The 22,061-nt window shown below is 37.0% G+C and overlaps 1 protein-coding gene across 9 annotated transcripts in view; it reads left to right on the top strand.

Moving 5' to 3' along the window:
• The window catches only part of HECW2 (HECT, C2 and WW domain containing E3 ubiquitin protein ligase 2), a 468,609-nt gene extending 446,784 nt beyond the window's left edge, over nt 1-21,825 (top strand). For 6 of the 9 annotated variants that reach the window (XM_081581444.1, XM_081581445.1, XM_081581448.1 and 3 more), the window contains one exon: nt 14,025-14,391. In XM_081581444.1, coding sequence (XP_081437570.1) covers nt 14,025-14,136 — 112 coding nt within the window. In that variant the 3' untranslated portion in view covers nt 14,137-14,391. Of the gene's footprint in view, nt 1-14,024; nt 14,392-21,645 lie in introns of those variants that run through there. The other 3 variants (XM_081581446.1, XM_081581447.1, XM_081581449.1) reach the window with 1 other exon arrangement.
• Nucleotides 21,826-22,061: the final 236 nt, after the last annotated feature.

Below are 22,061 nucleotides of genomic sequence, written 5' to 3'. Positions count from 1 at the left end.
GACCTGAAAAGACCACTTGATCTCTCAGCCTCTGTTTCTCCACCTTTAAATGGCCAGGGAAGGGGTGGTCTGTTAGGTTCAGTTCATCAATAAGTAGCACTGACAGGTTGGTGAAGAATCTTGCGGGTCAGGCCATATTCACTTGTCTACTTCCCCCGGAGCTCCAGGAAGTTCATATACTTGACTCATCATAAATGGTGGGGTTCTTCATAGTGTTGCATACATACAGTTGGGCAACAGGCATTGTTGTTTCTTCCTTTCTTCATTGTGACCTGAGGCTCTAGGTTCTAGATCCCAGTTCTACCCAGATTGTAAAAGTCATACATGAAGATATGAGGCACATCAGGCAAGCAGACCATTTTCATACCTTGCCTGTAACAGGCTCTAATGTTTTAGGTCCAGTGGGAGGAAAGAGCTACTTGACTATTCTACTTCACCAGTTCATCAACTTACATAACCTTGTTAGGAGATATGAGTGCAGATTTAAGCCCTTTGATACACTAGCTATGTGATCCTAAGAGCTTGGATCCATCTCTGAAGAGTAGAAATAACAGTGCCATGCTCAAGGAGTATTTGTGACAAGTGAGTGAAAATAATGTGCATGAAAGTCCTTAAGGATAGTATGTTTTCTTTGTTCTTTTAAACCTTTTATTATGATTCTTCTGGGAGCCACCATACTGCTGAAACTAATAAAATTTGCTTCACAAAAGTGATACATTGGAAGAAAAACATAAAAGGAGAACTTCAGTGAATGACCATATAGTTTTATCAGAAGTGATTTCTTCACTGATAACTGTCATCATGAAATGTGGCGTGTTAAGTGCCAAAAAGATCTGTAAGATTGGCTCTGGTCTAAAGAGATGGTATATATGACTGAGTCCATTTTTCCTACTATCAGCACAGATACACTAAAGCCATCTTTCCTGCTGTTTCCTACTAGGTTTAAGTTGTAGAACTAAACAACTGGTCTGTACCAAGCTATTCAACCCCAGTGTATTTCTTTTTCTTATTTTTGAGATGATGTCTAACATTAAAAATGTGACATTGTACACACCGGATACAAAATGAATGGATATGCTTCTTCCTTAAAATGTGTATTCCCTAGGAAGTCTGGCATCATCTTGTATCAGGCAGGGGAGGCTGTACCCTGGAGAACTGGTAGTAGAAGTGACTGTAAAGGATGAGGACAGGCAGTCCCAGGAGGGAGGGCATCTTATTCTAGACGTGGATGATTGAGGGCCTTTCAGCCTTTCAAGGAAGCAAATGAATCTCATTCTCTTCTCAGACTTCCTAGTCCTCATTGCGGTAGCAGTAAATAATGCTACTCACAACGTGGGCCAAGAAGTGTATTAAAGTATATAGGGGTGTCTCTGAAGCCAGAACAAGTTGAATCTGTGGCTCTCTTTTTCTGTCTTTTGGTAATAAAGTAACTAGAGACCAGATGGTAAATAATGATGGAGGCAGGCCAGTGTCTCTGTGGAGGCGTCTAACTTGAACACATTACTGCACTTCCTCTGCTTCCTGGTTGGTAGTTAGCTCTGTATTTTGCATTTCTGTAGAGTTCCTGTCCCCTGTGCTCTGATGGGCTTAGGAGACTGTAAATTCACTTTATGGCAAATGCTCTCTTAAACATTCTGAAAAACGGGCTGCTTGCATGCCCGCAGGAAAATGCAGGTCAGATCCTCTTTCCCAGGGTGGTGTAGACTTTACGTATTCTTCCCAGAGGCTCTTGCCCAGTAGGACGATGGGACAGGGCAGTGGGAGAGCTGCTGTCATAATGGGGGAGTGTTGGTTTTGCCAAAGGAGGGAAACACTCATTTTAGAAAATGGCTGTGTCTAGAGATGATTATAAGTGCAATGCTGACCCAAATTAAAAACTAAAAAGTAAGAGTTAATTGTGAAATGAGTGTCTCAGGGAGATAGCTTTTCCAGTGGAATAGAACTTTAAAAGATAAAATTATTTTTAAAGATAAGATTTTTTTCATTAAAGTTTTTAATTGATGTATAGTTGATATACAATATTATGTAAGTTACAAGTGTACGATATAGTGGTTCACAATTTTAAAGATTATTCTACATTTATTATAAAATATTGGCTATATTCTCAATGTTGTACAATATATCCTTATAGCTTATTTTTTACATAAGTTTGTACTTCTTACTCTCTAACCCCTGTATTGCTAGACATTTTTTCACTTTTTAATCTTATGTAAAGAAAAGTGAAAAGTGTTAGTTATTGAGTCATGTCTGACTCTTTGTGATCCCATGGACTGTAACCCACCAGACTCCTCTGTCCATGGGATTCTCCAGGCAAGAATACTGGAGTGGGTAGCCATTCCTTTCTCCAGGGGATCTTTCCAACTCAGGGATTGAACCTGGGTCTCCCGCATTGCAGGCAGATTCTTTACCATCTGAGCCATCAGGGAAGACCCTTGTAAAGACAAATTTTCACAAAAATGCCAAGAAGTTAAAAATAAAAAGATGGGTATATAATATAAATACATATATAGTAATATATAATAAAATATATAATAAAAATTAGTATGTATTATAGTATATCATTAACATACTATAGTATAATTAATAAATGTTATAGTAATATATAATAAAAATGTATAAAGCCCACTACTGAGATAACCTCTAAACATACTTTTACTCATTTGTACACAGCATACACATACATGACACACATTTAAAAACAAGATACAATCAGAGCATATATACTGTTTATGACCTGCTTTTTGTTTACCAATTATCACTAATCATGAACATCTTTCAGTGTCATTAAATATTGCTTTACAGTGTCATCAATAATTCAGCCCTTCCTCCTCTAGTATAGACAGCACTGTCTATTGGCAAATTGAACTATCAACTAGGAAATAGGAAAGTAAGTAAGGAGCTCATGTCGCTCTCTTTAATTAAAAAAAGAGCTCAGAACAAGAGACAGACACTGTAACGATCCCTTGGTGCCCTTCTTTGTCCTTGTCTTGGGGCATCCCTCCCTGGTCTCCCAATTCCCCACCACCTGCTGTTCAGCTGAGGGGCCTTGGTTGAGAAGAAACTGGCAGAAGACTCTCCTATAATAAAACTGTCTGCTGCATGGGTTAATCTCTTATATAAGGCCATCTCCCACCCTTTCCCTTTCTTCCTTCTTACTCAATTCATGCTCTCTAATAATAATATTTTAAGGTTTTATTGTATCCTGCCATTGAATCAGCATGTGCCAACAAAGATATACCCATGATGACTAGGAATATTACTTTATTAAAGATGCTTAAATATGCTATACCTTTTGGATTGGTCTTTACTTTGGGAAATGGATAAAATGTTCATAAAGCATACTTTGTCTAAAAAGGAACTGTAGTAAATAATTTAAAATACTATTGAAATAATTTGTAGTTCCTAAATGGAGTAAAAGTATTGATAGTTTTCATTGTTGCTTTCAACAGAATTGAGTCTTACAAGTCACAACAGCTGTAAATCATAAAGTATCTGTGAATGACAAACATTACTGCTTAGGAATTGGTCATCCCCTTCTCTTTGGCTTCAAGACCAAAAACTAATTTGGGCTCATCTCTTTCCACCACCATAGTCCACTGCACAAGCCCCTCTCCACAAGGCTATTGCCATAGCCTTCTGTCTACATGACTATTTCTGTACATACATACTGTAGTTCATTCTGCCCTCAGCAACCAAAGTTAGCTTCTGAAATCTCCATATCACCTCCCTCCCCTACTTATACCCATCAATGACTTATAGTAAAATCCGAACTCCTTGCTGAGGACTGACTACCAGGTGGGTGGCCTGGTCTGGTCTACTACCCCAACCTCCACACATACACTCTCCCCTCACCTGCTGCAGCCACTAGCCTCCTCCTTGTTCCTCAGATTTACCAAACGTAACTCTGCCTCAAGACTCTAGAACTTGCTGCCCCATCTCTTTTCTGCTGGTTCTGCATGTGACTGGCTTTGTCATCCCTAAGGACTCAGCTCAGTGCTTGGAAAGACCCTCCAGGCTTCTGCTCCCGGTGTACCTATCATTCTGTCATACTGAATAGGACTTACTTCAGTTCTGTCATTGTGTACCCACTGACTCTCTCCCCGCTCTAGGATCTAACCCTGTGAGAACAAGGAGCTTATTAGAATTGAATGTGGCTTTGCCTGGCATGCTAAGCCAGAACACACAATATTTTTGGTAAGCTCTTAAGTTTAACGTATGACTCTGGGCCATTCCAGACAAGATATGCCAAAATCACTTTTGTATCTTTATACCCTCATCTGAACAATTGGGATAGGCACTAGTAATTACCTTACAAAGTTGTTTTGGAGATGAAGTGAGATGTTTTGTTGTTGTTCAGTTGCTAAGTCATGTCTGACTCTCTGCCACCTCATGGACTGCAGCATGCCAAGCTTCCCTGTCCTTCACTGTCTCCCAGAGTTTGCTCAAATTCATGTCCATTGAGTCGGTGATGCTGTTAACCATCTCATCCTCTGCTGCTCTCTTCTTCTGCTTTCAATCTTTTCCTAACATCAGGGTCTTTTCTGATGACTCAGCTTTTCGCATCAGGTGGCCAAAGTGTTGGAGCTTCAGCTTGCTCCAATAAGTATTCAGGGTTGATTTTCTTTAGAATTGACTGATTTTATCTCCTTGCAGTCCAAGGCACTCTCAAGAGTCTTCTCCAGTACCACAGTTCAAAAGCATCAATTCTTTGGCACTCAGCCTTCTTTTTGGTCCAGCTCTCACATCCATATATGACTACTGGAAAAACCATAGCTTTGACTATATGAACCTTTGTTGGCGAAGTGATGTCTTTGCTTTATTTTTTTTTTAATTTTAATTGGAGGCTAATTACTTTATAATATTGTGGTGGTTTTTGCCATACATTCACATGAATCAGCCATGGGTGTATATGTGTCCCCCAACCTGACCCTCCCTCCCACCTCCCTCCCCATCCCATCCCTCAGGGTCATCCCAGTGCACCAGCCCTGAACACCCTGTCTCATGCATCGAACCTGGACTGGCGATCTATTTCACATATGATAATATACATATTTCAGTGCTATTCTCTCAAAGCATCCCACCCTCTCCTTCTCCCACAGAGTCCAACAGTCTGTTCTTTACATCTGTGTCTCTTTTGCTGTCTTGCATATAGGGTCATCGTTACTATCTTTCTAAATTCCATATATATATGTTAATATACTGTATTGGTGTTTTTCTTTCTGACTTACTTCACTCTATAATAGGCGACTTTGCTTTTTAATATGCTGTCTAGGTATTGCTTACAATTGGCAAAGTGCTTAAAATGATGCCTAACACATCATTCAATTAATTCAGCTATTTTGACTGTTTTCACTAATCCCTAGCCTTCAGAGCTCACCTGGCATTTTACAATTTTTATATATTTAAGAAATGTGCTGTATCCACCCAGGATATTTGTATTTTGTTTGAGTTCTCAATCTGGAACTACTCCTTACTAGTTTTCTTCTGTTGGGTTTAAATTCTTAACATTTGCAAAGCATGTACTCTTCATCTTTTCCCAGGGCTACCCACAGGTGAGACACAACCTGCTTACCAGGCACAGTTTGAAGAGTTTCTTCTGCTGACTGTCCCCCATGCAGGAATTCCCACTGTGGGAACATTCTACACTGTATTTATAGATCCAGTTCATTTTAACCCAGGCAACCTAATAAGACTTTAGAATAAGATATTAGTTAGTAATCTAATTCCTCTAATAAGTCTTTAGATACTAATTACCTTGTGGGAGATACAAGTTGATTTCTTGTCAGCATGGACTTTAAAACCTAGAGAAGGGACTAACAGATATTTCAATGAACAGATAACCAACATCATTGCCAAATGGTATATAACACACAGGTAGTGGGTGTAGTAAGTGCCATAGAATCCCCTTCCATTGTTTCACATTTACTGAACACCTGGTAAGGGTCAGGGTTGTGGTGTGCCACTAGGATTGCACAAATACTTGTGAACTAGTCTTAGTGAGACTTCCTGCCCTAAAACCCATGGTCTAAGAAAGTATTAGTGGGGATAAAAGAAAAATTGTGAATATTTATAAAAGTCATGACAAAAGTTATAGCTTTATTTGTGTTAATAAATTTAGGCTAACAAAGCAATTATTGAATTACTTCAGTTGAATTGGTCACCCTGTGTGATTGGTAACTGTGTATTTCTCATGCCAATTAAAAGCTCTAAACTCATCATCTTCACCCTTCTCCATTTCCTCTATTCCCTGTTGTGTTTAATAACACCTGTGCCTCCTCATGCTCCACACCCACTCACTAGCTGCCTTTAATGCATGGAATGAATGGAAAAGGTCTCTGCATTCACATCCAGTTTGAGCTCCTGTCACTCAAGCACTTTAGTTCTCAAGTTTCCTGCAGTGCTTCCTCTCGCTTCTGGGCAGTCTGCTGGGAACGTCCTTCTCTTTGTCGTTGAACCAGAAAAACCCCACACACCTACAAATCCTTCAAGGCTTGGCACAAATAGTGTCCTCTCTAAAGCCTTTCTTGACTCCACAGAGCAGACTCGTAACTCGTTGTATGCAGGATCACTAATAGCCCATACGAATCTTTTTGGAGTAGACAAGGTTTCTTATAGTTTTCTAGAGAAAAGCAGCACTGAGCTAGGGGTTATGAGTTGGTGAGCAGAGGGGGTCTCATTTCAGACCCCAGTATAGAGCACAGACTGCGTAACCTTTTGGCAGGTCCCATTTGTCTGCACATTTTGTCATCAGAGTATAAACTTCTTGTGGGCAGAGACCAGACTATTCATCCTCATATACAAGGGGTCAGCTCAATGCTTGGCATGCAGTATGACCTCAGAACTTGTTTGTTCAATGAATTAAGGAATAAATTAAATGTAAGTTGAAAAATTAATTTTTATTCATCAGGGCACTTTGTATAGGAATGCCAAGCTTTCAAATATGGGGTCTTCAAGAGGGTACATAATCAAAGAGAGCCTGCAGGTGCGGGGGCCCTGAAGAGCCTAAGAAGAGAGCCCCTCTTTGCCCACCTCACAGCCCAGCTCCTGGCTGACTCTGCCTCTTCATCCAGGCTGCCCTGCCAGCAAGACTGTCTGAACACCTGATTCCCTTGTGGGGAAGCCGGGCTCAGATGGGGAAAGTTTGAGCTCGACAAGTAAACTTGGTCAGGAATGCTCCCATTTCCAAAGAAATCATGACATTAAAGTGTGATATTCTAATATCCTTTAGGGATTTTCCAGAATGCTTTTACGTGTTTTTGATTTATTAATTACTCGATGAAAATGTTGAAATAGGAGTAAGGAGAAAAATCAGAAGGATTAGGCACCACTGCCAATTGAAAAGAGAGTACTGATAAAACACATTCTAAATGATAATGCAAATAAAAAGGATTTATTAGATTTATATACATTTTATTTCTAGGGCTATAACTACTAGATAAAATGAAGCCCATGGTTTTCTCACTCTTTATTTAAAATCTTGATTCTAATTTCTTCTTTGCCTCATATTTTGAGTCCTTATAAGCTACCAAAAGTCACTTCTGGGAGAATCAACTTATAAATGCATACACACACAGAAATACATTAATCAATTAATTGATCTATGAAACTTCAGATATAATTATGATACTTTGGGCTCATTGGATTTGGATAATCAACTTGTCTATATCTATAGGAAAGAAAAGAGGGTTAAGCATATGACCTCCTGGTTAACATTTAAAGAATCCAGAAAGCACCAAGAGATCTATTCAGTCAGACCAGATGTCTGGAGGGCTTTTAAATTTTCTTTATATTAATGCCAGCATGATTTCGCAAAGACTAGTTCAGACCTGCCCTCCTTGACTGGTTCTGGCGGCATAGAGTAAAATGAGGTAAACTCATTATAGCCTTAGTGTGGCTGGCTTTGAAAGATTTGAAAAATGTTCTTTTATTGAGACTGAATAACTGGATGTGCTTTTGCTGCCAATATCAACATCGTCCAAGGGCCCTTCTGTTATTTTCTGCTAGAGTTTTCTTAGGACATGGAATGGGGTGGGAGAGGGGGGTGTGAGAAGCTTCAGAGGATTGTGTTTTGTTTTGCTTTTTTTTTTTCCCTGTTCTTGGCTCACACAGCAAGTTAATGGTAAATATTGGGCAATTTATTTAACCACACTATTCCTCAATTTCCTTATTAGCAACACTGTCTTGTTTATAAGGAGTTTTGAAATTTTTGCAAGCACAGAAAACTCTGCTGAGAATAGCCAATATAGATATCTTATTTCTAATGTAATTGATGTCTCTCCAATAGTGGAGCCTACCTGCATCAGACTCATTTAGAGGGATAGTTAAAAAAGCAGATCCCTAGGCCCACCCCAGACCTTCTAAAGTAGAATCTCAGGGGGTGCACCTAAAATCTCCATTGTAAACAAGTTTCTTGGATGATTCTGATGAATTCCCCCTGTATCTCTCTGAATATCTCTGCTTTCTGGTGAGCCTGAGATAGAACTTGTTGGTTAGAGCACCTAAAAAATCCCCTGGTATCTCCCAGACTTTTCTGAACTGACCAAATCTGGACCATTTTCCCTGAAGCTCCTGTATGTTTTGATTGAGTCATTCATTTAAAAAATATTTGGAGCTTTATTTTTCTAATTTCTGTCCTCAAAATGTGTGTAATCTGGTAAGGTGTTGAGGACTAGCAGTTTAAAATCATGAAGTAGGATGAAATGAACACTCAGGCTTCCAAAAGTGAAAGAAACAAATCATTAGTTTCCCTGCTTTCAGTTTAATGTTGGACTTCCCCTAGGAACCCGAGGTTGTGGTCTATTCTTGATTTCACTTTGGGGGAATCATTTAATCTTTCTACAGTTTCCCCCTCAACAATACATACTTTCTCCATCCTCATGAAGCATTTTCCAGGGGAGCTGTTCAGTTTATTCAGAAGGAAAGTTATGTTATGGTAACTATATATTGTGCAACCAGGTGCGATTTAGGAATCTGTGATAGCTTTAGGTTAAGGATCAATGATGGTGGTTATATCTTGTGACTGAAGAGGATCAAAAAAGTTGTCCAGTCCTTCCTTTTGTGTTGAGAACTGAATCAAAAAAAAAAAAAATGAGTATCCAGGCTTATGAATTTACTGGATAAGTTACTGAACAGCAGAGGCATTCAGAGTTCCTGTTTGTATGCTCAGAGACCTGGGAGGATGAAAGGACTGCTGTTGACTCCCAGCTTCGCACCACTGCCCTTGATAGGGGTGATGCTACTATATTACACTTATTACATTTAACTACCTCTTCTTAGGCTACGTTACTACATTGAGACCTGTAGCAGTTTTCCAAAGCTGCATAACCAATTACCACCAATTTAGCAGCTTAAAACAATATGGTTACTATGTCACTGTTTCTGTAATCAGGAGTCTGAACATGACTGAGCCAGGTCTTCTGCTCAGCATCTGAAAGCTGAAATCAAAATGTCGGCTGGATTGCATTCTCATCTGGAAGCTCAACTAGGGAAGGACCCTGCTTCCAAATCTCTTAGGTTTGGTAGAATTTATTCCTTGCATCTACAAAATTCATGGCAGTCTGCTTCTTCAAATCTAGCAACAGTGAGATGCTCTGATTTCTACATGCTCTTTTAAAAGTCTCACCTAATTCGGACAGGCCCAAGTTCAGGATCATCACCCTTTTAATTAACTTAAAATCAACTGATGAGAGACTTAATTACATCTTCAATATATCTTCACCCTTGCCATATTCCATTGATTACAAATTATAGGTCCCCTGTCATACTTAAAAGATGGGGATTATACAAAGGCATGGGTCATGGCAGATCATCTTAGAATTCTTCATACCACAAGACCACAGTGAATTAAAATTCATCATTCAATCCAAGTATGCCTAAGAAGTTAATTGGAGGATTCAAACATTACTGTTTATGCATTGTCATCCTCATGTATGTGATTATTTTGTTAATTCTTGATGAGGTAAAATTAACCTTCAGTTAAGAGAAATTATTTGGTTATCAAGAGGGAAGAAACAGGCTTAACAAGCATGTGATAGACATACTACACCTACAGTCCTGTCCTCTCCTAAGAAACATTAATCAGTAATTATTGGGCTTCCCTAATGGCTCAGACTGCAAACAGCCTGCCTGCAATGCAGGAGACCAGGGTTCAATCCCTAGATCAGGACGATCCCCTGGAGAAGGGAATGGCTGCCCACTTCTGTATTCTGACCTGGAGAATTCCATGGACTACTGTCCATGGGATCACAGAGTCGGACATGACTGAGCAACTAACACTTTCACTTCAGGGATTATTGCTTAACTAGAGAAAGGGTTTACTTGAATTATTTTATTTCCTAGTTTCCCCAATATGATTCAGTTCAAAAAAATGAATTCACACATATCTATTCGAGATTACACCTATATAAAATAAGTTACTCTTTTAAGAGTTGTCCCAAAAGTTGATCTCTCATACTCTTTGGTACACTAGCACTACCAAAAGCAAAAAAAAGACAGTGAACAACTTCTGTTAGGTGTAAACATTAGAGATATCTTTTTAACATTTCATATCACAGCAGCACGCTGAAGAAAGAGTGTGTTAAAAATGGGTAGCAGGTAATCAGGTTAATATCACTGTATAAATAAAATGCATAACTAAATATTGGGTTGGCCAAAAAGTTCATTCTAATTTTTCCATATGATGTTACAGAAAAACCTGATGAAACCTTTTGGCCAACCCAATAAAAAGGTGAACAGGCGAGAAGAGATTAGTGAGAGATAATACAAGAGTAAATCTCTTTATTTTGAAGTATTTCTTACAAGTCAATAAGAAATCCTAAAACTTTAGATGATAAATTTATTTCACACTCATAAGAATGACTGTTATCAAAAAAAATAACAAGTGTTGGATATAGAAAAATTGGAACCCATGTTCATAACAATACTTTTTTACAATAGTCAAAATGTAAAAACAACCCAAGTGTCAATCAATGGATGAATGGATTAACAAAACATAGTATATACAAACAATGGAATATTATTCAGGTGGGAAAAAAAAGGGAAATTGCAACTCATGCTACAACATGGACCTGGAAAATGCTAAGTGAAATAAGCCAGTCACAAGGGATGAATATTGTATGATTCCACTTATATGAGGTACTTAGAGTAGTCAAATTCATAGAGACAGGAAATAGAATGATGGTTGCAGGGGTGGGAGAAAATAGGACTTTGTGTTCAATAGGTACAGATTTTCAGTTTGGAAAGAAAAAAAATTTCTAGAGATCGATAATGTTGTTGGTTGCAGAACAATGTGAATGTACTTAATGCTACAGAACTGTGTACTTGATAATGGCTAATATGAAACATCCTTTGTGATATGTATTTATCAAAATAAAAATTTTTGAAGAAAAAATAAATGGGCAAAGTAGATGAACATGTAGATCACAAAATGGGAAATTACAAATAGGCTGACTTGGGGAAAGAGTCTCAGCCTTGTTGGTAGCCAATGAAGTGAAAATGTTTAAATTTAATCTAAAAGAAGTACCATCTTTAGTCTAATGGGATAATGAATGTTATGGGTCTCACACACAAAGCCTAGATGATAATTACACTCAAAATATACTTCATTTCTCTGCTTCTTCCTCCCCTTTCCTTATAACAGGTTTAAAGTCTTCAGTTAGTATTTTTATACCAGGGTTTTACACAAGATAGACATTTAAACCATTTCTAAGACTTTCAATATGCTAGTTCAGATTCTTTAAAAAAGTAAAATGTTCTTCTTGAGACCCAAGTTAAGGCTCTGATGTAAGGAGGTATAATATGTACTATGTCAAATGCAATTTTGAAATAGTTTATGAAAAAAGTATTTGATTGCAAAGATAGATTAAATGATTTTCCCCCAATATATTCTAGAGTTTGTAATAACAAGAACTTGTAAACTCTGAGCCAGTTCTATTTCTGTGTCGTACAGACAGTCCCAGAGTCAGGAGGGTTTAACTTAGAATTTTTTGACTTTACAGTGGTTTGAAAATGATATGAGACTTTACTGGTGGCTCAGTGGTGAAGAACCTGCCTGCCAATGTAGAAGATGTGTGTTCAATCCCTGGGTCAGGAAGATTTCCTGGCGAGCTACAGTCAATAGGGTCACATGTTGATAGTTGGACATGACTGAGCGCACACACACAAGAGTGATACACTTTCAGTAGAAGTCGTATTTTTGGTTTTGAGTCATGATCTTTTCCTAGGCTAACAATATGCAGTGCCATACTTTTTCATGATGCTGGACAGCGTCAGTGAGGCTCAGCTCTTAGTCAGCCATGTGATCACCAGGGTAAAAAAAACAATACACGTACAACCATTCTATACCTGTAGAAACATTCTGTAACTCAATAGATTACATGAGATATTCAACTCTTTATTATAAAAGAGGCTTTGTGTTAGATGATGTTGCCCAACTGTAGGCCAATGTAAGTGTTCTGAGCATGTACAAGGTAGTCTAGGCTAAGCTATGATGTTCAGTCAGTTAGGTGTATCACATGCTTTTTTGACTTATGATATTTTCAGTTTATGAGGGGTTTATCAGTATGTAACCTCATTATAAGCTGAGGAAGATCTGTATTTTTCTAATATGACAGAGCCCTTCGTGTTAATGTTTTTAATAAGCTATGTGGCCACACACCTGCTTTATTTATTATCTCAGTTTCCACGAGTCATGATTATCCTTTGGCAATTTAATGAAGGCAATTAGAGTAAATCTTTTTGATGGTAATGAAATGTAGCTAAAAATGCACCTCTTATTAATTGGCCAAACACTGTGAGCCAGGCATTGTATTAAGTGTGTTTCTGTGATTTCATTTAATTCTCATATCCTCTGAGACAAATAATAGTGTTTCTGTGATTTCATTTAATCCTCATAGCCTTCTGAAACAAATAATATGATTCTTATTTTATAGATGAGATATTGAGTGGCATGTTTTTAATAACTCACTACCAATCACACAGCTGGTTTGTGACGCTGAAATTCAAACCCAGGTTTCTCCAACTGCAAACCTCTGATCTTCCCACAACACTACACTGCAACTAGGAGTATAACTATATTTAGCTCATAAATATTAAAGTGATTTACAAGAATAAAAGGTGAAAACCATGTGATTTTGTAAAAACAGCCTGTTAATGATCACAGCTCCTAAAATTCCTATTAATTCAGGATCAGGTTTTAAAAGCAAAGTTGTTTAGCTCCTGCAAACAAACTGTTGTACATTCCAAATAAAATACTTCCTATTTCATGTCAAAAGTGCAGATTTGCTTCCTGATAAGATGTGCTATTTGGAGGTTGTCGATTTTTTTATTGTGATTCAGGTGCAAATAACAGGAAAGCATATTTTTTCCTATCTTGGCAAAAGGGGAGGTATTTCTAAAAAAGAATGTAACATAATGATTTAAGTGGCCATTATTTTGCATCATGAATTAGGAGAAATCAGATTATAGTACAGGAGTCAAAGAAGTAACAATGGTCTACTGACTACGACAGGAAAGTCCAGCCAGGGAATTTCCCAAAACTCTAAGCCATGAGGTCTTCAGAGACACTCAGTGCTCTTCCCTGACCAACAAAATGAAAAGATGCAAAACCATTGACTTTTTAAGAAACGTTCAGGCAAATGCCAACTGTGAAAACAAATTACTTTGCAAGAGCTTACCTTCATGTCTTCTAGGGGAAAAAAAAAACAAACCTAACATCAAAAGAGAAATAAAAATACAAACTTGTCTTTGTAATTCTTAGACAACTAAACAAATAGTAACATATATGTAATATGGATTTTAAATGATTGTGAAAATGTAAAGAGAATTTTTTTAAAGATACTATTGCCCTTAAAAAATTCAGTTTTGAATTGTTCAAGTCAAAACTTTTCAAAGTGTTTCCAAAAGGAGTGTGAAAATTGGCAACAAACCAATTTGAATATGAAAGACAAGCATGTACAGACACCAGAAGAAAGGATCTCATTTCACTCAAAGCATTCTGAACTCTGTACTGCTTCTTCTGTTTGCAGAGCTCACACTTGTTTTAACCGTCTGGATCTCCCTCCATACCCATCCTTCTCCATGCTTTATGAAAAACTCTTGACAGCAGTTGAAGAGACCAGTACCTTTGGACTTGAGTGACCTGGAGGCAAAATGCCCAGCTCTGTGTAGACAGGCAATTCCAGAAGCTGCCTTCCTGAAGAATGGCTGAACATGGGAAGTTTCAAGAGTCACTTCCATTAGAGTAAAGCTGAATGCTGTTATTTTCCAGGAACGGATGCTCTGTCACATTTGGGTACTGGATAGTGATGATAATCCTCTTGGAAGGATTTGGGTGAGCTTGATGCCGAGGGAACCACCCAACAGTCTTTCAATCAACAGTTCTTGACTGCCAAACTTTTTTCCGTTTGTTATGTTCCAAGACAAAGATGAACCTGTACATGATCAGCTCCATGGTAACTTTTAGAGACTCAGGAGAATCTTGAAACTTACCTTTGAACATGGTTCAAGCCAAACTGACAGCACTTGGCCCAATCTCCAAATTAGTGCAAGTTAAATAGTATAATAAAAACAAATATATTTCCTGAAAATACATTCATTTAAGCCCTAAGTTATAACAAAATATTCACTTTCTTGCTTATGAGTACCTGCATGGTGTGTACCATAGGTTTCAGCTTTCATGGGACACAAGTGGAAAATGAAACCAAGTCAATATGAGGTAACCTTTAAGATTTGCAATAAGGTGGTCTGTGACGATGTATATGCAAAGTGATATGTGTGTAATTATGGCTGAAGACAAACTGTTATACAATGAATTACTAATGACAGATTTTATGCTTTATAATGCATGAAAACAATTTTAAAATAACTAGCAATTAATCACAGCATATCAGGAAAAAAGTACACAGTGAGTTCTGTTTATTTTTTATAGTTTCATTATATTTATGTTCTCTAAGATGTAGATAAGAATCTACCTATCATACTATATGTCTCATCTGTTCCATTTTCATGTTCCATGCTTATTCAGGCAACATGCTTTGTATGTATCCTTTTAAGCACTCTCAAGGGAACAAAAGGGCCTTTTATTTTTATAAAGGTACAAAAAATTCCCCAAAATATTTTGCACTGAATGTACCAAAGTTGAAGGGATATTATAATATGACTAACAACAACTCCATCACTTGACAAGTGTAATAGAAAAGAGCTTCTAAATCAAACTTTCTTCACAGTGCCATGTCTACCACTACAAGGACTGTGCATCTAAGTAATAATTTTTTAAGACTCACTATATGTGATAGTATGATATGCATTTATTTAAAATGCATTAGACTCTTCCATCCATCAAATACTTTACAGGATGGCATTTAATACAGATATTTCGTATTTCCCCCACTGCTTTTTATTTGTACAGCATCATTAAACACTAAGCTCAGTTAGGGAGCCATCAGCAACACCCAAGAGATCAGCTAGCTCTCTTTAGTAATAAGAATTCCATTTTCCCTTATCAGTGAAGACATCACAAATTGAAAATCTCAGTACTATATTTCTAAGTCTGCATTTTCACTGATGCATAATTTTCTTATCAATATTAAGAAACAGTTTTTCTATAATATCTCAGAAATTGCATGACATCACTAGCGTTGTCTCTGCTTAGTTTATCAATGGGTGTTCTTCATTTTTATTACTTTGGGGTTACTCAACATCATGGTTTATTTCTTGACTTATGGCCGCAACTAACCAGGTGTTCGATATAATGAAGTTAAATTGAGGGTAATAAAAGCATTGGATTAAACATTTGATTTGCCAGCCTACGGTATTACAGGCATGGCCCAAACACTTCTTTGAGAACAACATTTATAGTAGCTATGGAATTCCTGTTATAGGGTGTTAGCAATCTTATGCTTTATAGAGGTCAAATGCATGATTTTCATAGATGGTTGATGATGGTAAGAACTGATTACTCTGTTGGTTAAACTACATTTACTATGGGGACCCTCAAGAGGAATACTACTCATGTTGTATTCCTACACTAAAGGCAGGTACTGCAGTGTGTAGAAACATTCTGGAAAAAAAGGTTACAACAGTCTGGAAATAAGGAAAGATTTATCTGTGTACTATAATTGTATCAGAAAGAAAGAGAAGAAAAAAAATCTTAACTGGAAATGTTAGTTTGTACTTACTTATCATGAATATAAGTATATATTTTACAAACTACTTTTGTTTGTATTTTGTTTGTATTTTTTTCATTATAAGGGAAAATAGTATAACATACTTTTTAAAAAACACATTTTTGATGGTATATAAGATGTTTCAGAGCTGGCATTACCTAAGCAACTGATAGAAGGTTTCAAAAATACAGCATTTCTTTCAAAACTATTTTCATAGACCATGTTAGCTTGCATTTTGGTTTGTGACACTTTGTTGTCATATTCTGCATTATTAGGTAAGAGATTTAAAGTAAAACATCTCTCTTTAATTATTTCTTTCCAAATATCAGTATAATCATTAATTGATACCATTCTCAGAATTGGAAATTATCCAAGATGTACCTATCACATCAGAATACCATGATAATTGATCTCTTATTTTTCATTAGTATAAACAAAAGAATCTGATAATAACTATTTAAAACATTAAATAACATTTCTACAAAATAAATTCAACTTTAGTATACTCTACAAATAGAAATATCCGTAAATATTTTCTTATGGACTGTGAACCTAGATAATTTGGCTGGCTGGTCTTGTTTTCTTTAAAATGCTCATAAATGATGCATATAGTATACCATTTTATAAAAGACAGTCATGATACATCAAATATATGTGGAACATCTCTTAGGTGAGAGAAGAGGCATTGGCATTCACTCTGTGCCAGTTGCTATGGTTGATGGTTGAGCTACAAGATTCAAAATCTGTCCTCAAGAAGCTTACAGTCTAGTGGAATACATACCAAGGTTCAAAAATATTTTAAATAAAATTTGATGTGTTCTACAATCAAGAGAACAGCTTGCTCCTTCTGGGAGTTCCAGTGGCGATTTCATATGAGGGAGATACTGTGGCTAAAAAAAATCATATAAATGCTCTTTCTGTTGATACCTAGTGGTATATAATAGTATGATGATACTGGTCAAGTGTGGAAGCCCAGTGGAGAAGGAAATGTAACTCACTCTGGTATTCTTTCCTGGGATATCCCATGGAGGGAGGAACCTGGCAGGCTACGGTCCATGGGGTCACAAAAGATACAGCTGAGCTTGCACACATGCATGCACATGGAAGCCCAGAGTGCATTTTCACACAGGGTTTAAAGTGTGAAGGTGAGGAACTGAACCATGATGGACCAACCCAAGGATCTTCAAGTTATGCAAAAAATGACACAGTTAAGTTCAATAGTTTCCCTGTTTCTTTTCATCTGCACTATAATGTATCAGGTTGGTACAAAAGTAATTATGGTTTCAGACCCTGAATTTTAAGTCATTATAACTAGGCTCAGACACATCTTTATTAATCAAAATAGGAACCATCACAGTCAACACATTTTTGCCAACGAGAAATCAGTTTGTTTATTCCTGTAGCATAAAAATCCAGGCTTCAAGATTTGATGAACTCTTGGAAAGCATTTTTCCTGCAAAAAAATTGTTGAGATGCTTGAAGAAGTGGTGGTCAGTTGGTAAGATGTCAGATGAATGCAGCAGATGAGGCAAAACCTCGTAGCCCAGTTTGTTCAACTTTTGAAGGATTGGTTGTATGACCTGCTGTTGGTTATTGTGGAGAAGAATTGGGCCTTTTCTGTTGACCAATGCTGGCTGCAGGCATTGCAGTTTTTGGTGCATCTGATCGATTTGCTGAGCATACTTCTCAAATATAATGGTTTCTCCAGGATTCAGAAAGCTGTAGTGGATCAGACCAGCATCAGACCACCAAACAGTGACCATAGCCCTTTATTTGGTGCAAGTTTGGCTTTAATAAGTGCTTTGGAGCTCCTTCTTGGTCCAGTCACTGAGCTGGTTATTGCTGGTTGTTGTGTAAAATCCACTTTTTGTAGCATGTCACAATCTGGTCAAAAAATGGTTCATTGTTGCATAGAATAAGAGAAGACAACACTTGAGAATGATGGTTTTTTTGATTGGTGGTCAGTTCATGAGGCACCCACTTACTGAGCTTTTTCATCTTTCCAGTTTGCTTCAAATGCCAGACAATCATAGAATGGTTGACTTGGGCAACTTCTCATGTAGTTGTAAGAGGATCAGCTTTGATGATCCTCTCCATTGGTCGTTGTCAACTTCCAATGGCCAGCCACTGCATTCCTTATCTTCAAGGCTCTTGTCTCCTTTGCAGGACTTCTTGAACGACCACTGCACTATATGTTCATTAACAGTTCCTGGGCCAAATGCATTGTTGATGTTGTGAGTTGTCTCCACTGCTTTACCACCCATTTTGAACTCAAGAAAATTGCTCGAATTTACCTTTTGTCCAAGATAATTTCCATAGCCTAGAATACATATAAAGTGAACAGCAAGTAATAATTCATTAGCAAAAATCATAAAGCAAGAAATGCACATTAAAATGATGTATAACATAACCACATTTAAAGAGTGTATTCCAGCATCAAATGGCAAAGTTCAGAAATGCAAAACCAAAGTTACATTTGCACCAACCTAATACCTTTGCTTTGCAGTGTTAAAAATCCCAGTTCCTGAGCCCATCCACCTCTGGGGTCAAAATGTTTTCCTTGTGCAAAAAAAAATGAATGGATCTTGGCCAAAGAAGTGTGGTTGCAATTTTCTAGCATCTGTTATATTTGTAATTAAGTAAAAGTTCTGTAATAAATGAAGGAAAATTTGTTTCTCTTATAGAACAATCAAGTTTAAAAAACTGCATTCAAATGATTAACAGTAATGGTGGAATATGTGTAAACAGTGCTTTAGAGTTTCTCAGTGCTTTCAGGTGCTTAGGTTGTCTTGATCTTCACATACTCCATGGAGTAGAAGGTATCAAGTCCTGTCTGCATTGAGGCTGATTTTCACATGTGGCTTATGAGATCAGTTTCAGTACTTCACAGCTGCATTTCCAGGTTTCATCTTGAGAAATGTGGACATTAATATGTATACCAGCCTATTCCAGTTTCACTGAAATTTGCAAGCTGCTTATCTACCCAAACTCATTTTTTCAAACACTCTTAAAAACATGACACCTTCTGAAAAGTCCTTGAAGAAATTAGCATATTCATAGAAAAAACTCCCAATATCCTTAATGTTCCCATTTTACTACATATTGTGAGAAATTAAAAACAAAATGCAAAATTTGATTGCTTTTGGTGGATTTATATATTATAGTAAGTTTAGTTTTCTCAAATATTATTTGGAAGCAAGATAATGAAACAGCACTTTAATCAGAAGCCTGATTTTATTTTTTAATTTTAAACAAGGATGGATCTAGAAAACCCTGATAGCTGAGTTCCAGTGATATGGGTGAAGGGACCACTACAGGTTCTTTTCCTCTTTGTCTTCCTCACATTGATCCAACTTTTTTTCTTCTTTCTGCACAAATTATGACTTGATCACTTCTAACTAAGGCAAGCATCTGATAATGAAGAGTCTTTCCAATCCAACCCAGTGCAGGAAACTCCTATTGAAGATGAAATGATGCTGCACCATCATTACAAAATACTTATCACACTGCATAGTACAAATACAAATAAAGACCATGGCCTCACCCTCAAACTGAATCTGACTTTCAGGCCCTTTTGTGTTCTTACCTGCTTTCTGATTTAATTGATGAGTGAAAATACTCTATCATAGACACCTTACTTCTATAAAATTTGAGTTTAAATTAATGAGAATGTCACTTTCACTTAGGTTCTAATTTTGCGAAGCCTATATTGCCTTTCTAATTCGATTGTGTTTTCTAGCTAGATTTGCTTGTCTCACATGGAAGCAAAGGGATGTCACAGACATCAAGCTTTCTAAATTGTGGCTTAAGGCCAACCACTTGCTGCCCACTAGAAGGATGATAGAAACAAAAAAGTCAGAAAAGATGGAACCAGTAGTGGTGCCCCCTGCCACCCCCACCCCCCGCTTTCTTCTCCACCCCTGCCAAGAATGTAATGCTAATTATGGACCAACTGTCAAGATTCAGGAGTGGTAACTGCATTCCAAGGAGCTGGCACAAAGGATATGCTGACCATGTGTGCCCCACCCATATCCGAACAGTCAACAGCACTGTTGCAGGGGGAAAGTTAAAACAAAAGTGAAAGGATCACCTTATGGCTTGCCGCTATGGATGGAAACATATACTTTGGTTTCTGACTTTGAGAAAAAGAATTATGTGCTGCCCAATGAGAGCACTGCTTGGTAACCCACTTGGTGGATTCCCTTATCTTCAGTAGGATGATAACATTTTTCTGTATTGCAAAACAGAATTTAGTCCAAAAGTATTAAAGCTAACCATAGCTTAATTAGGAGATCCAACGACTTAGCATTAAACTGTGTTGTGGATTACTTTTAACTTAATTGTTGTTACTATAATTGAACTTTAGGGAAAAAGAGAGCACAAGTTGCTTGACACATTCCTTTTGCTTAATTTGTTTTTTAGCAGACATTCTTTGACATTACAGTCACTTCCAAAACATTTTTCATGGTTTCTAATGGTAATTTAAATGTTCCCTGGTTATGTATAAGCAAAAAACCTAAGAATTGGGTTACTGAATTGCAAATGGAGACCTAATCTGTGTTTCCAATTTTCCAAGAAATTAATCAAGACTGAAATACATTTGCTTAGATTTAATCTGTAAGGTAGTTTATTTGGCTTTCATGATCAAACAGTTCAGCAGAATTGAAAGGCCCTAGTTGTATGGTTTCTGGGAAACACAGGAAAATTAAACTTATACATGAAATTTTTGTGTGGAGTGGCCTTGGGCAGGTGATATCTTTCTATCCAATCTTCTTTTAAGATATTACCACCGTGAGCAGTGTTGATAGGTATGGTGTATGATTCAAGCTGAATCAAATATTACTGATGCAGGTAAGAAATCAGTAAACTTCTGGTTACTATCACCTTCTGTAAGAAAGGATGGATAATGTTCAAGAAATACCTTGGAAGGACTAACCAGGAAACACACAAAACTGAATGTTCTTTTAGGACCCTGATGCTCTAAAAGATGGTGTTACACCCTATTTTTCTTTATATGGTATCATAAGTAAAATTTGAGGCTGTTAATATGTTGGAAAATGCATAATATCACATGTTTTTATAATAGGGATGCAGGCATTCCAAAGTAAATAAATAAAGATACATGCATCTCTTTTGCCTCTTACTGAAAGTATTAACCTAATTTTATAATAATGATTACTTTTTAATATTTAGGCTCTGTAAAACAAAAACAACCCACATTTATGTCTAAGATTTCAGTGGAGCACAGGTGGTGTATTTTTTTAAGCCTTCAAATTTCTTTTCACAAATTCCACCCATTGTGTCTATTACACCATGTCACAATTAACAGCTATGTTTCTATTTTTGTTGAGTTGATTTAAGCTTCATATTTATTCAATGTTACTTTTAATAGAGAATAATAATGGGAAGTATTTGCTATTGACATTGAGATTATACAGCTCTCATTTTACCTTATATTTAAATTTCATCTTTTTTTCTCCAGGCAAATAATGCAGACTGTTGACATCCTAGAAATGAATCATGGGTGGTCTTAAATGGAGCCTGGGACTCTGAAATGTAGACTTGTTTGTTTTCTGGAAAGTCTGTATTCTTATCCTGACCTGAACCCCTGACTTTTGTGTTGTATTTTTTTATGATTCTGAAATGCTTTGAGGGAAAGATATTTTATGTGTACAATTTGTTTTATTTTCATACTGATCTCTATTTTTGTTTAAAACCATGTCGCATCATGAAATCACTTAATCCAAAATAAATCTTCTTTAAAAAAAATAGGTTATGATTTTTCTGTGATACATCGGGGGAGGAAAAAACCTCAAGAGGAAAGAGAGCAAAGTAGGGATAAAGGTCTCATGGGATTAGTATGCAGCTTTGTGGATACAGGAAGTTCTCTTTTCATGA

This window comes from Giraffa tippelskirchi, chromosome 3, assembly GCF_054371585.1.
Source record: "Giraffa tippelskirchi isolate mGirTip1 chromosome 3, T2T-mGirTip1v1.2.pri, whole genome shotgun sequence".
Taxonomy (NCBI): Eukaryota; Metazoa; Chordata; class Mammalia; order Artiodactyla; family Giraffidae; genus Giraffa; species Giraffa tippelskirchi.
Note: the sequence above shows the minus strand (reverse complement) of the source record. Positions and strands in the feature narration are given on the sequence as shown.